Source organism: Dicentrarchus labrax, unplaced genomic scaffold (assembly GCF_905237075.1).
Source record: "Dicentrarchus labrax unplaced genomic scaffold, dlabrax2021, whole genome shotgun sequence".
Classification (NCBI taxonomy): domain Eukaryota; kingdom Metazoa; phylum Chordata; class Actinopteri; family Moronidae; genus Dicentrarchus; species Dicentrarchus labrax.
In genome coordinates this window covers 27,914-42,932 of record NW_026136791.1, presented here as the reverse complement: position 1 = coordinate 42,932, position 15,019 = coordinate 27,914, and the positions used below count along the sequence as shown (strand labels likewise).

Here is a 15,019-nt window from a genome sequence, read left to right as displayed (position 1 = left end):
ATAATACTGATAATAATAATAGATCATCAATAAGTGAACATAATGAGCTGTAGCCATCGGCCAATAAGAAGAAGCTCCACTGAACTGAAAGACTATCAGCTGATTAATAATAAGTGCTCCATGTGAAGATGTAAGTCCATTTGTAGAGAATAAGCTCTGTGTATGAGAGCGATGTAATGTCCATGTTTCCATGCTGCTCTGACCCCCCTCCTCCTTTCAGGGTGGAGCCTGCTGGAGTCCGATGGTTGAGACCAGGTCTGAGGAAGTGTAAGTGTGAAAACAAAGCAGCACACATTCAACCATCTTCACACTGTGACATCACTCATTCACAGCTCTGATGTCATCATCAAAGTGTCAATCAATGATCAGATGATAGATCAATAACTGCAGCTGTATTGTGTCTTGTTCTCTCCATCAGATTCCTGTGAACTCACAGTCGACACAAACACAGTGAGCAGAAACATCAAACTGTCTGACAACAACAGGAAGATGATTTATGTGGAGGAGGATCAGTCATATCCTGATCATCCAGACAGATTTGACTTCTGGGATCAGCTGCTGTGTAGAAATGGTCTGACTGGTCGCTGTTACTGGGAGGTCGAGTGGAGAGGAGGAGTTTATATATCAGTGAGTTACAGAGGAATCAGCAGGAGAGGAAACAGTAGAGACTGTGTGTTTGGATGGAATGATCAGTCCTGGAGTCTGTGCTGCTCTGGTGGTGAATACTGTTTCTGGCACAATAACAGAAAAACACCAATCTCCTCCTCCTCCTCCTCCTCCTCCTCCTCCTCCTCCTCCTCCTCCTCCTCCTCCTCCTCCTCCTCCTCCTCCTCCTCCTCCCGTAGAGTAGCAGTGTATGTGGACTGTCCTGCTGGCACTCTGTCCTTCTACACAGTCTCCTCTGACACACTGATCCACCTCCACACCTTCAACACCACATTCACTGAACCTCTTTATCCTGGGTTCGGGTTGTTCTGGTCCAGGTCTGGTTCCTCAGTGTCTCTGTGTCCTCTGTAGGAGGGAGAGAGAAACTTTCTCACTGCTGACCAGATAGTTCAGTCTGTACAGGATCACACACAGCTGATGTTAGTTAGTACCAACCTGATGTGTTTACTGTAATAGAGGAGGAAGAGGAGGCTGAAGGAAGAGAGGAGCAAAGGATGCTGGGATGAAGGGATCATGTGTGAGGGTAATGTGCAGCCTGCAGACGTAGAGATGAAGAAATGATAGAAAGAATTGATCTTCTTCTATAACTCTGAGAAAAATGAACATTTTTAGGATCAAATGTGGCTGCTTGTTTTTCAAATCTTCTTCTTTTTGAAAGCACAGTTAGAGGGAAAGTGTTTTTATGACTCAAATATTAAAGTGTGAACAAATATTCAACTTTGAGTCTAAAACTGAACTTTGTTGCCTTAAAACTTTTGTTTCTGTGAAGAAAAAATGTGTTCAAATGTCAAACAAGAGTCTTTCAGGATCAAATTCAGCATCTGTGTAAAAATAGTTCCAAGGTGTAAAGAGTGGCTTTGATTTGAACTAAATTCATCATCTTTGGTCATCGTGGAACAAATGTACAGACTTTGATAAGTCAGGTTGAAATCAAAAGAAATCAAAGTTTTGGGATGATTCTAGATAATAAATGATGCTGGAAACCACATCTAAATGATGTCAAAGCAAAACTGTCCAAATGGATCCAACACTGTATAAAATGAAGGATTAGTTAAATCCAGCTTCATTCTCCACTTTGTATTGTTCACTCATACTTCCATACATCACTGACTGTGTGCTCGTTTGGGGAAACTCATATAAAACAAACACTAATCAGATTTTTACATTTGAACAGAGAGACATAAGAAGAGTAAACCAAACTACTGATCAAGAACCAACTCAGCTGTTTGTTCAATGAACAGAACAGATCAGGTATAAAGTCAGAAACTAATGACGAGCTGAAAGAGTCCAAAAGTAGTTTGAAATGACAGAAAGTTGAAATGATTTGAGAGGAATCTGCAGCTTTAAGGACTGATGTCAGAGGTGAACTTGTGGAGCAGCTGTAGTGAGGAAATCAATTATTCCATAAAGAATCATTCAACAAATATAAAAGTGATCAAACTGACATGTTGGCATTAATTCAATTCAACTCTATTTGTATGGCGCCAATTCAGTTTTGGAGCACGGGAAAGCCTCCAAAAATGTGTTTGTTTGGCAGGAAAAATAATTTCTTCAATTACAATAGTGCCATCACACGGTCAGTGCTCGGGCCCTAACTACTGAAGGTTTGTTTCACCAACTTCCGCCCCTCGCTATGATTGACAGGAGGTTTCGGGGGTGCTTTTGGCGAGCAGGGAGAGGTGTACGTGACACAGAGAGAGAGAGACGACCTCCGAGCCTCAATGTGGAACTTGAAGTAGACGCTCTGTGTAATAACTTTGAGCTTTTTCATGCTCAGATGCAGACCAGAGCACCACATGAGAGATGAGCAAGTTTGATAAAGTTGTTAAAATTACAATTTCATATAATATGAGATATGCTGAAGTGAATTATAACGACAATTATAGTATAGAAAAAGGAAAATGTAAGTAGTATACATCTATAAAATATAAATAAATAGAGATCCTCAGTAAGTTCAGTGTGATTAATCTGATGATTAATAAACAAACAAAACAAACAAACAAATAAAGTGAAATGCATACTATGTATTCAGCACTCTAATAGATGGATGTGGTAAACATCCATGCAGAGAAACATCCAAACTCTTCCACACTGGGACAAATTCAAACTTATGTCAAGCTTTTATTTTGTAACCAGTTCCGGTGTGCTAACGTGCTAACGCTGTAGCTTGACGCAGCTGGCTAACAACTTCCGGGGTGAACTCGTACATGTTGTGGTGACAGCATCGAACAGTGGCCGCACAGCTGACTGTGTTTCTTTATGTTCCTCAGTAACTTCCCTTCCAGACGATATAAACTGCCTCTCTTTCTGTGGGAACTCCATTAAAATGGTGTTTTACTTCACGAGTGCCGGTGAGTGAAGCTAGGCTAGCAGCTAGCGGCTAGCAGCTAGCCTGGTTAGCCTGTACTTTTTATTTAAGGCTGCTGGTTTTTAATTTAATGTTTAATCTCTGTGTTCTCTGTGTTCTCTGTGTTCTCTGTGTTCTCTGTGTTCTCTCTCAGTGGTGAACCCTCCGTACACGATCTACATGGGGAAGGACAAATATGAGAGTGAGTGGATCGTTAAATCTCTGACTGTAAACTCTGTCTGTCTGTCTGTCTGTCTGTCTGTCTGTGTGTGTGTGTGTGTGTCTGTCTGTCTGTGGGTCTGTCTGTGTGTCTGTCTGTCTGTCTGTGGGTCTGTGGGTCTGTCTGTCTGTCTGTGGGACTGTGTCTGTCTGTCTGTCTGTGGGACTGTGTCTGTCTGTCTGTGTGTCTGTCTGTCTGTGGGACTGTGTCTGTCTGTGTGTGTGTCTGTGGGTCTGTCTATCTGTCTGTGGGTCTGTCTGTCTGTCTGTGGGTCTGTCTGTGTCTGTGTGTCTGTCTGTCTGTCTGTGGGACTGTGTCTGTCTGTCTGTCTGTGGGACTGTGTCTGTCTGTCTGTGTGTCTGTCTGTCTGTGGGACTGTGTCTGTCTGTCTGTCTGTGGGACTGTGTCTGTCTGTCTGTCTGTGGGTCTGTCTTTGTGTCTGTGTCTGTGTGTCTGTCTGTCTGTCTGTGGGACTGTCTGTCTGTCTGTCTGTCTGTGTGTCTGTCTGTCTGTGTGTCCGTCTGTGTCTGTCTGTGTCTGTGGGACTGTGTCTGTCTGTCTGTCTGTCTGTCTGTGTGTGGGACTGTCTGTCTGTGTCTGTGTGTCTGTCTGTCTGTGTCTGTCTGTCTGTCTGTCAGTAATGAAGCCTCTCTCTCTCCCTCTGTCTCTCTCTCTCTCTCTCTCTCTCCCTCTCTCTCTCTGTCTCTCTGTCTCTCTGTCTCTCTCTCTCTCTCTCTCTCTGTCTCTCTCTCTCTCTGTCTCTCTCTCTGTGGTTGTTCTGCAGATGAGGATTTGATAAAGTACGGATGGCCTGAAGACATCTGGTGAGAGCTCAATAACTCTTCTTTAAGTGTCACAAATAAATCATCTGTGAGCACAGTATTAGTTGTTTGTTTGTTTGTTTGTTTATTGTTTATGTAGCAGAGGTCAGTAGTGGCAGGTTGTAGAGATTAAAGATCAGTTGAACACAAACAACAGAAACCCAGAATAACAATCACTCCCACACAAACAACAACAATCCCCTGACTCAGACTCCAGTCACAGATTAGTTAATAAAAGACTTTAAATGTTTTAACAACAACACGAGATTAACAAACAAACAAATCAGTTCATTTCCTTGTTGTGACTCGGTCTCTCCTCTGGTTCACGCCGTCTTGTTTGTTTCCTGTCCAGGTTTCACGTGGACAAACTGTCTTCGGCTCACGTTTACCTGAGACTGCCAAAGGTAAGGAGTCACTGAACCCTAAACGCCGAGACTCACGCTCACATCAACACATGAACAAAAGCTGAAGTTTGATGATGTTGTGAAGTAGCGTGGGATCATGGGAGATGTTGTCTTCACTGTTTAACACCGTTCCTGTAAAATCTCTTCCTTCGTCACTCTCTTACGGTCCCGTGTTCCCTCTGAGGTTAAAGCAACTAGACGGGCGACCAATGAAACACACTGTATCCTGAATAAAGTCCACAACTCAACAAACTGTATCATGTTAGACTTTAATCCAATCCAATCCAACTTTATTTGTTAAGCACTTTAAAAACAACCAAAGTTGACCAAAGTGCTGTACAGGAGAATAAATAGGACATCATAAATGTAAACAGTGATGGTGATGATGAAGACCACTGTGAAGAATACAGACAGTGATGGTGATAACACTGGAAAGTTCCCGTGGCAGACAACACGGACGAAGTCCGACGGCGATGAGCTCGATGTCCGGGCTGCAGACGCTCTTTCACACAGAGTACCCGGCGTTACACCAGCTGTTGTTTATGAGCACGGACAGTCCCCCCTCCTTTCTTCATGCCGGTCGCGGTGGTGTCCCTGTCGGCTCGAACCGTCTGGAAGCCGGGAATGGTGACGTTGGAGTCCGGTATCTGCTCGATGATTGCAGGGATGTAGAGTTTAAAGCTCCTCTTCTTCATCCTCCGTTTAACCCCCGCTCTGCAGCCTCACCGTCTCCTCCTCAGCTCCTCCGGTATGGAGGGTCTCTCTCCGGTCAGGATGCTCGGGTACCTCAGGGCGATCATCTGGTCGCGGGTGAAAACAATGCGACTCCCCGTCGCCATGGAGACCAGTGTAAACAAAAAATAAAAAGTGCTCAAAAACGCCAAAAAAGTATTTAGGCGACGTGAACAAAGTAGTAAGAAAGTAAGAAAAGAGTTCAAAATAGCAGAAACACACTGAAAACACACTAAAACTGCAACAATGAAAGGAGCTGCCATGACAGGCTGCCGTTGTCGCCGGCGCCATTCCATGGAATGGAATTTAATGTAGAAAGGCTCGTACCACACTGTGCTTTAAACGCATTACTTTATACAAAAGTGTTTCTACCTGTTCCTTAAAATGGTTCTTGGTGTTTGACGTGTTTGTACACATAAAAAAGTGACGGAGGTCGTTTGTAAAGAAAGAATTGCTGCATAAAGAGGGTTCGATTGTCAGATTGTTGAAGAAATAATCAGATCAGAACTCCACCAACCGCGTAGTTTATGATGCCTTTGGCACCATAAGCTCCGCTGATCCTCGCTCTGTGTGTCTCTGTTTTCTAGGGTCAGACGATACACGACATCCCCCCGGAGGTTCTGATCGACTGTGTGCAGCTGGTGAAAAACAACAGCATCCAAGGTAAAGATCTGCCTTCTGATAGAGTCAGGATTCAGAAGGAGCCTTTTGTTGCCTTTATTATCCAGATCTTCTGTATTTAAAGAAAAAGAAACTGTGTGTTTACGCCGTCAGGCTGCAAGATGAACAACATCAACGTCGTTTACACGCCGTGGGCCAACCTGAAGAAAACCGGAGACATGGACGTAGGACAGATCGGCTTCTACCGACAGAAAGAGGTCCGTATGAACGACACGGAAATGACACGACGACGTTAAACAAACGACCGGTTCGGGGGTTTGATGCCGATGTGTTTCACAGGTGAAGATCGTGGCGGTGGAGAAGAAGGTCAACGAGATCGTGAACCGGCTGGAGAAAACGAAAGTGGAACGCCTCCCCGACCTGGCGGCGGAGAAAGAGTCGAGAGACAGGGAGGAGAGGAACGAGAAGAAAGCGCTGCTCCAGGATCAGAAGAAGAAAGAGAAGGATGAGCAGAGGAGAAAAAAGGAGATGGAGGAACTCCGGTAGGTCTTAGTGGAGTACTGTGACGTTGTTTTAATAAAGCTGGATAGTCTTTTAATTCTTCACTAAAACATCTAAGATCTGCTGTTTAATATTCACATTCTTACCAAATCAGCAGTTACACTTTAAAGTAACATCCACCTCACATCATGGAAGGACACTGTGTGCCAATCCTGAACCTTCTGCTACTAAAGCCAGTCATTTCAAACTGTACTTCAATACTTAATATACTATAAACTATATATATGTACTGTATTAAATCTCTGTATATTGTCTCTCCAGGAACTACTCGTCACTGATGAAGAGTGAGAACATGCAGACTAATGAGGTGAGGACAGATCTGTGTGTTACTCAGATTAACTGAATGTCAAGTGTTTGATTCTCCGCATTAACGTCGCTGCGTGTCGTTGGCAGGACGGTAACGATTCAGACGACTTCATGTGAGCGAGGCGACCGACGGGCGGCGAGCAGAACCGGGATCCTTCGTGCTCGCTGCCCGGCTGCAGCTCTGCACTGACATTGAGGGGGAAACCAATGGATACCTTTTTTTTATTTGTTTGTTTTATTTTTGCTTTTGGGACACTTGGGAGCAGAAAGCGACGCCAGACAGCGACAGCGTCAGGACTTTATAATCCACGTGCTGATTGGTTCGAGACTCTGCTCCCAAACCGAGCTGGCTGGCCTCGTCACCACGGGGACGCCGTAGAGCGGGACAACGGGAACGCCGAGGAGTCATTCTGGAGGAAAAACACTCAAATAAAACAGAACTGTGTTTGTTTGGGTTGATGGTGTCGACGGATGTTGGTGTACGATTGCGTGTTTTAATCACCCCGGAAGACCTTCTGCTCACGTTCTTCATGTTGTCATTTCTCTGCATGTCCGATTTTATTGATTCAAAGTATTAATTAAAGCTACTCATGTTGACGAGCCCTTATATTCTCTTCATAAATCCTTCCGCGGTGAACCAGGGGCGGATCCAGGTAGGGAGCGCTAGACGAGGCCTGGCCACCACAGTTTAGTGTCAAATATAACAGATTAATTCAGATTAATTTTAAATATAACTTGTTAAATAATGGGAATACATTTTATAATAGGCTTAAATTCAATGTAATGCAGTGGTTCCCAAACTTTTTCCTTAATATACCCCTTTTCTGTCATTTATTAAACTGACTCAATGCCATATTTTATGTATTTTTCATATTATATTAAAACTGTACAATGAACCTGAACACTGAACTCAGTAACTGCAGGAAGTTTGTCTAAAACCAGAGATTTGGAGGAATTTGGAGCAGGTTGTTTCCTGTTTAGGGAAGTTTTTATACAAGTTTCAGGCTGTATGATTGTTATAATACATAGTACATAATAGGCTACCTTTTTTGGACACATTCAGTGTTTTGGGCTGAGCCTCTGTTCTATGGTGGAGAAATAATAGGTTTGGAGGATGATGTAATAGTAAACTCAGATAACTACACACAAAATAGACGTTGAATTAACAGTGTTGTGAGTCGGTCTTGAATTCGGCGTGTATCTGATCCGCCAACCAGCTCTTATATCTGTGAGAAATCTTAACTTCAGTAACTGTCGGTCCCTCATTCCCACTCTCTCCCCTCCACTCCCACAGCGCAGCTACAACAGAGGCTGAGTGAGCTGAAGCGACAAAATGTAAAGTTTGTACACAATACAGTTTATCTTTATCGATTATATTGCTGCCGAATTGACAAGAAGACTGTCGACACGTGACCTCCTTTAGCTCGTGTTTCTAGAGTTAAGTGTTTTTACGGACCAGTAGGAATTGTTAAAATGGGATATTTCTTAAAGGGAGTTTGGTGCTGGGAGCTTTTAGTTGAATTCAAACAGGATAACGCTAAACAGGAATTAATGGACACCTAGCAGCCAGTCAGAATCGATCTTTCACCCAGACTACGGTTCTTTAAGAGACTACCCACCCACTACTTTACTAACTTTACTTAATTAATCTGATTACATTCTACAGAAGTTGCCTTGGTTATATGTTAATGCAACCCTTTTGGGAATAGATTCACATAACTACATACATTAATAATAATAATAGCACTAGCACATTGTATTTCCATGAACAGCATGTAATCTTTGAGATAAAGATAAAGTAAAAGGGTTTGGAGGATGCGGGCATCGATCCCGCTACCTCTCGCATGCTAAGCGAGCGCTCTACCATCTGAGCTAATCCCCCACGATGCCCTGAAAAATGTGACGTCACTATAAATTGTAAACTGTAAATCTGAAATTAAAAACATCTACGTTTAGCTTTTAACACCGTCATTTCTTTCTTTTAACACAACCTTCGGGCATTACTCTTTATCCCTGTTCCAGGCGTTCACTCTGACTGTGCAGCTAATTAGCATTCATTAAATTCCTTATTAAAATACGACTCACCAGAGAAGATCTTTACAGCAACTCGTGAGTATAACTTCATTATTGTTTGTTTTGTAGTCGAAATTTAAAAAAAAAGAGTTTGGAGGATGCGGGAATCGATCCCGCTACCTCTCGCTTTGCGGCTTCCTGCATCTTGTCAATTTCACCAAAGTAAGCCCAAATGAGCCAATCACGTTTCTCCCTGTGGGCTTACTTTTGACCAATCACGTTTCTCCCCTGTGTCTCACTCTTCGGCGGTCGGTACAGTCTCATCAATGTCAGCTATCAGGTACTGCGCAGTCGCATTGGTGTTTTCATGCTCTTCATCCATTCATCAATCTTAAGGTCAGATATGCTTTTTAGACGTGATGTGGTATTATCGGACACATTTCCTCTTCATCCCTAGGTGTTGTCATTGCTATAGCTTGCAAACAGTAATGTTAATGTTCGATAGCATTAACAGCCAGTAGGTGCTGTCGCTCAGTCCATTCATGTGAATAATGACGGATCAGACACAAATGCAGAATATTTCTTTAATGAGAAATGTTTGTATTTTATTTCTGTTTGTGCAGTTTTACAACCAAAAACGAGTCTCAGTCTCCTGTACTGCTGGAAACTTCAGTAAAAGGAACAGCTGCCTGGTGCACTAATGTGGGAAACGAGCAGTTTTCAGTCCTGACAGCCGGTGAGGGACAAACACTGGACGCTATGGCTGCTGGCCTGATGAAGCGGTACAGGGAGGCAGGAGAGGTGGCACCCAAAATCTTGTACGTGGACAGAGACTGCTGCAGTCAGCATGGACCTGGTCGGGTGAAGGCCATGTTTGCAGAGTGGGACGGGCTTCAAGTGCGCCTCCATATGACATTTCATGCGTCGGTTTGCCGTAGGCGTCACAACAGAGGCTCACCCTCTGTACGGCATTTTCATGGCCCGCCTGTCCACGTGCATTTTTGAGTGGGATCCGGAGGATGTTGCTGCTCTTCGCCGTGCCAAGGAGGGTGAGCTGGCAGCAAGGAGGATTGGCCACATCTCCGAGGAGGCGGTGACCACTCGCATCACCCGGAGGGAGTTGGCGCTGCACTGCAGGAGGAAGACCAGAGGGGTGGAGGAGACCATCAGGCTGATTGGGTCATTGATCGGTCTGTTTGACAGTGCAAGTGGGAAGGACACTCTGGGAGTTCCTCTGCTGGACCACGAACGCATCCAGCAGATATGGCAGGAGCAGGAGAAACACGTGGGCTGTATCCAAGACCCAGAGGACTTCCTGCTCTACATTAAGACAGGCACCCTGAAGAAAGGAGGTGTGGAGCTGTGCTGCTACAGGTGTGCCCGTGGCTCTACCTCCCTGGAGTCCTTCCACCTCCACTTAAACAGATTTATTCCAGGTATTGCATACATATGGGTTACTAGTAGGGCTGGGTATCGTGGCCAGTTTCCTAAATCTCTTCGATTTCGGTTCAATTCAATCTGCTCTTGAATAATGAAAATGGCTCAACTGTGTTACAAAATACAATTATACTAAAATACTTTATTTCTTCTCTTCACCTTAAACAACAGGTTTAAGTGCAAACTTGTAAATTGGACAGTTTAAACTTGAGCTGTAAACAAAACTGTCTCAAGTCTCAAAAGTGAAATTTCCATCACTGCAAACTGCATTAAGGCATTGTTTATTAAAGTGCAACAATAATAATAATGGTAACAAAACTAAAAGTAAACTTAAACTGTCTAAAGTCCTGTTATTGTGACTTTGTTCTCACTCATTGTGAGATTCTTGTGCAGGAAAAGGAGCTCATTGATATGATTTGGGGTTAGGCAGCTCCTTTTTGCAGTGACAGTATCACCCGCAGTTGAAAACACCCGCTCTGACGCAACACTGGTCCCTGGGACACAAAGGTATATCTTCGTAAGGTGAGCCAACAGTGGATGCTCCCTTTCATTTGACCTCCACCAGCTCAGAGGACTTTCATTCAGCCCAGCAGGATTTTCCGCCCTGTGTCTTCTGATTTCATCTTCAGCCCTCATTGCTGGAGTTTTCGGTCCATGTTCCTTTACTGTTGGTGAGTAAACTGCCCCAAGGAGAGACTCCAAGGTGCTGGATTTCTTGGGCTTCTTGGGTGAAGTCGCTTCCCCATCTCCTCAGCTCCTTCATCAGCATCATTACCATCAGTATTTTGCTGTTGAATAAGACAGGGGGAAAAAAAACAGAAATAAATAAATAGATTGAAAATCATTAATGAACTCTTTTAAATGATATAATATTCCTTATAATCCAATAGAGACTTTTAATTCTCAATGAAAACATTATTATTAAATTGAACAGTTTCATCACGTGCAGCAGTGGCAGCGTCGGTCTGCAGTCTGGAGAAGGTGTCACCTCGCTCTTTAGCAGACAGGGATGGTAGGGCCTTACAGCGAGGATCCAGCGCTGATGCTGCACACAATGTGTCCTGATGCACATCATATCTTAAAGACATTTCACAATTTATTTTTGTTATCACAGTATGAGTGTAAACATGGCATGCATACAAATATACAATCTCACACAGTAAAATGAGAAGAAAATGCTCATATAAAATAATAAACTTTGCTTTTGTAATGTTTTGATTTGGCCTTCCACTGACCTTGTCCTCAAGTTATTCTTTACAGCAGTCTTCAAGTCCCTCGCCACGGTGCAGTCTTCGAGGCTGGGGGTCAAGGCCTCCAGCAGCAGGGCGAGAAGTGGGGGGGGGGGGTTTTAGACCTGCTCGTGAGAACCTCGTGGTCTGTAGCACATGAGACACGAGGCACCACTCGTTGTCGATGTAGTGAGAAGTCACTGTCGAGTACGATGTCCAGGTGTCACAAGTTATGCCGACTGCATTTTGGTCAGGATGTGGTCTTTCACACATGTATACATCATAACAGCTTCAGTCACGTGTTTACGTTACTGCGCTCAATGCAAACCAGCCGCACGTAAATTTCAACTGTGCACGTATTCTCAGCATTACGGTAAAGGCGGACAAACAGCGTATTCTTTTCCGGTTTTCAAAATAAAGGTATTATGAACATTAAGCTATGAGTCGAACCTACATTTAAAATAAAATATGTTGCATTAAAGTTTTCCATGCGCCCATGATGAATAAAAACACCTCATATCGAGTATCTTTACGGCGCCAGTGTGGAGAAATGTCAAAATAAAAGTCCTGTATTTATGCCTCCAGAGATTGCATATTTGACCATATTTGAAGTACTGTAAAAATATATTGCTCAATAATTCCTAACTATGGATGATATATTTGACTTCTACACGTCTAAGACTACAGTCACACTCAACATCAAGCATTTTTACTGCAGCAATTTGGAGAAACTTAAGAACAAAAGTCCATATTAGAGCAATAATATTTTATAGTAGCTCAAATATGAGAAAATATGCCACTTGGAGGTACACATATGGACTTTTGTTCTTAAATTTCTCCAAATTGCTGCAGTAAAAATGCTTTATATTGAGTTTACTTGTAGTCTTAGACGTGTAGAAGTCAAATATATCATCCATAGTTAGGAATTATTGAGCAAAGTGTTTTTACAGTACCTCAAATATGGTCAAATATGCAATCTCTGGAGGCATAAATACGGGACTTTTGATATTAGGTGTTTTTTATTCATCATGGGGGCATGGAAAACTTTAATGCAACATATTTTATTTTAAATGTAGGTTCGACTCATAGCTTTAATGTTCTAAATACCTTTATTTTGAAAACCGGAATTGAATACGCTGTTTGTCCGCCTTTACCGTAATGCTGAGAATACTCGCACAGTTTAAATTTACGTGCGGCTGGTTTGACCACGGAGATCGGACTCACGGCTGCATTGAGCGCAGTTTCACGTTGCACCATAACGAGCCGCTTGAAGCCTTCGTTTCCCGCTACCGAGTGTTCCCGCCGTGTTTACGGCCCGCGGAGAATCGGCCGCTAATGTTAGTTCCTCCCCGGACGGCTGGTTGTCGGAAGCTACCGTTAACGTTAACGCAGTGTGATACCTTGTAAAGTGGTTTCTGGGCTCCGCTCGGCAGATCTTGTAAACCACTTTGGTTTTATCCCGCTCTTTGTTGCTTTAAACCCGAAATGGTTCCAGACGTCAGACTTTAGTTGGGACGGCGTGCTGAGCGCGGTTTTACCTGCTTCGGTCATTTTGTATGTGCGCTTGAACGTCAACCTGACGTAAACGCGCTGCTGCGTCATCACGCACGAGTCTACTGGGGTTCATGGAGGGAAAAAAAAAATCGATCTCATGCCCTATGAATCGATATTGCAAAATCTAAATGAAATCGATCCAAAATCGATTAAATCGATTTTTTTTACCCAGCCCTAGTTACTAGTTTCTGATATTTCTAATATTACAGTCCTGAACAACACCGGTGGATTATCCATTGCCAACCCCGCGATCACGAGTGCTATATTGCTTAAACATATTAAGAATACTTTCTTTTTTCTGTTTTGTTTTTGTAGGTGAAGACTAAAACCTTTGGCGAGGCAGGCACCTGAGGATCTTTATCTTCTGCTTAATGTTAGTTATTTATTTCAACAATCTCCTTATTCTTGACTTCTTATCCTCCTTATTGATGTTATGTGGTTGTTGGGCCCGAGCAGCGTCTGCTGAAGGAATTATTATTTCACACAGAGAATCATATTTCTGGCAGCAGTAGCATGCTCTGAATCTCACAAACGTGCAACAAAATTTAACAGTTGGAAAAATGTTTGGATGATTCGGGTCCGGGCCACGGCCATAAACTGCAGCCTCTGAGCCAAGTTTCACCAATGTGTGTGTGTGTGTGTGTGTGTGTGTGTGCCTCAAATATCTCTGCAGATCAGGATCAGACTGACCTGAGAGTTTCAACATGGCTGCTGTGTGGTTTAAGGGTGTGCAACGTCAGCTTTGTTTGGACTATAAAGATACCGTTAATAACTTATTTCATAAATGATTTCCGAATTCCGCTAGCATTGTCAACCATAGCCACCGTAGCCATGTGCGCACCAGAGCCAATCACTGCAGAGCCCGTGTTTAAGGTGTTTCCCAGTTGTCTCCCCCTGTCAATCTAAACCCGCGGAAACTTTATAATCATGTGGATGCTGTTATAATGTGTAGTGATTGAGATCCTGACCCACCAAACATCCTGGAAAGTGACGAAGTTAATAATCACCTGCAGTAAACGGACTCCCTCACTCGCAAGACAGAGAATTTTAAAACTCTGTGAGTTTTTCGCCAGTAACAGAAGCTGTTTTTCCATGAAAAAGCTACTTAACCTGACAATTTTCTATAGCAATACATACTTCCTACGGGCGCTGCACTAGTCCCACAAACCCAACAGGACGTCGGACATTTTGGATATAGCTGCCATTTTTGGCTACTCTAAAGACAATCATGATCAAAAGTTCAAATTAAATTTGAGTTTTCATGTTTGATTTAATTCATAGTAAACCTTTTATTAAATACTGTCTTTATACCTGTTAAACCAATTGTATTGTATTTTATTGTCATTTTTGTCATTGTATTGTATTTAGTTTTCATTCCTTTCTGTTTTATTATCATCTTGTCAATCATCTGTGAAGCAGTTTGAACTGAGCTCAAATGTTTGAAAGGTGCTATACAAAAAAAGTTTGATTGATCAATAGGTGCCATTAAATAAAACGCACTGGCCCTTTAACTGGAATTCCTGAACCACCAGGATAGCAGCATGTGACAATAAACACACAATCAAACCACAATCACTTTACATGTTTTACTGTGGTGAGCAGGTTGTAGTACCGTCTCTGTCCAGCAGAGGTCGGTGTAACACCAATAATCTTCAGTCTGCTTCAACATCTGAGTTTGTTTCCTTCTATTCCTTTTTGTTTCCTCGTAGGCCTCTTTCTTTCCGTCTCTACCCTGAACACTAACCCTGACAACCACTCCTATATTGTCACAATCAGCCAAACAGTTTCTGAAATATTGTCAATTTAGTTAATTAATTAATGTAATGTATTTATTTAACTAATGGAAACTGCCCAACATATTCAAGTTAGGATTCAGCAGTTTCCAAATGCTGGGGACCCTGATCGTACATTTGTAACATAAAACTGGGGTACTCAACATTTATAGGTTCTCATTATTCCCAAGTGAACTAAAACTGCCACCGTTTCCCAACATTACCCACGTATTTAATGTAACATACTTCAGTGAACTGCAGCTGGTCTACTCTCCGCTCAAATATTTGATTTTGGGAGTTGGCCTGTTGTAGGTATGAAGACTAGTTGACAACGAT

At 42.9% G+C, this 15,019-nt stretch overlaps 2 protein-coding genes and 1 non-coding gene across 44 annotated transcripts in view; 2 read left to right on the top strand and 1 right to left on the bottom strand.

The window, feature by feature from the left end:
- LOC127359849 (NACHT, LRR and PYD domains-containing protein 12-like) overlaps positions 1-1,383 on the top strand; it is a 49,550-nt gene extending 48,167 nt beyond the window's left edge. For all 42 annotated transcript variants that reach the window (XM_051394100.1, XM_051394102.1, XM_051394103.1 and 39 more), the window contains 2 exons: positions 221-267; positions 419-1,383. In XM_051394100.1, coding sequence (XP_051250060.1) covers positions 221-267; positions 419-1,017 — 646 coding nt within the window. In that variant the 3' untranslated portion in view covers positions 1,018-1,383. The remainder of the gene's footprint in view (positions 1-220; positions 268-418) is intronic.
- Positions 1,384-2,821: 1,438 nt separating this feature from the next.
- LOC127359855 (coiled-coil domain-containing protein 25) lies at positions 2,822-7,278 on the top strand. The gene is made up of 9 exons (XM_051394152.1): positions 2,822-3,017; positions 3,168-3,215; positions 4,018-4,057; positions 4,407-4,458; positions 5,778-5,853; positions 5,965-6,068; positions 6,151-6,353; positions 6,634-6,679; positions 6,766-7,278. The coding sequence occupies exons 1-9, from the start codon at positions 2,993-2,995 to the stop codon at positions 6,793-6,795; spliced, it is 624 nt and encodes a 207-aa protein (XP_051250112.1). The 5' UTR covers positions 2,822-2,992; the 3' UTR covers positions 6,796-7,278.
- Positions 7,279-8,487: 1,209 nt separating this feature from the next.
- trnaa-agc (transfer RNA alanine (anticodon AGC)) lies at positions 8,488-8,560 on the bottom strand. The gene has a single exon. It is a non-coding gene; the product is annotated as a tRNA-Ala (tRNA).
- Positions 8,561-15,019: the final 6,459 nt, after the last annotated feature.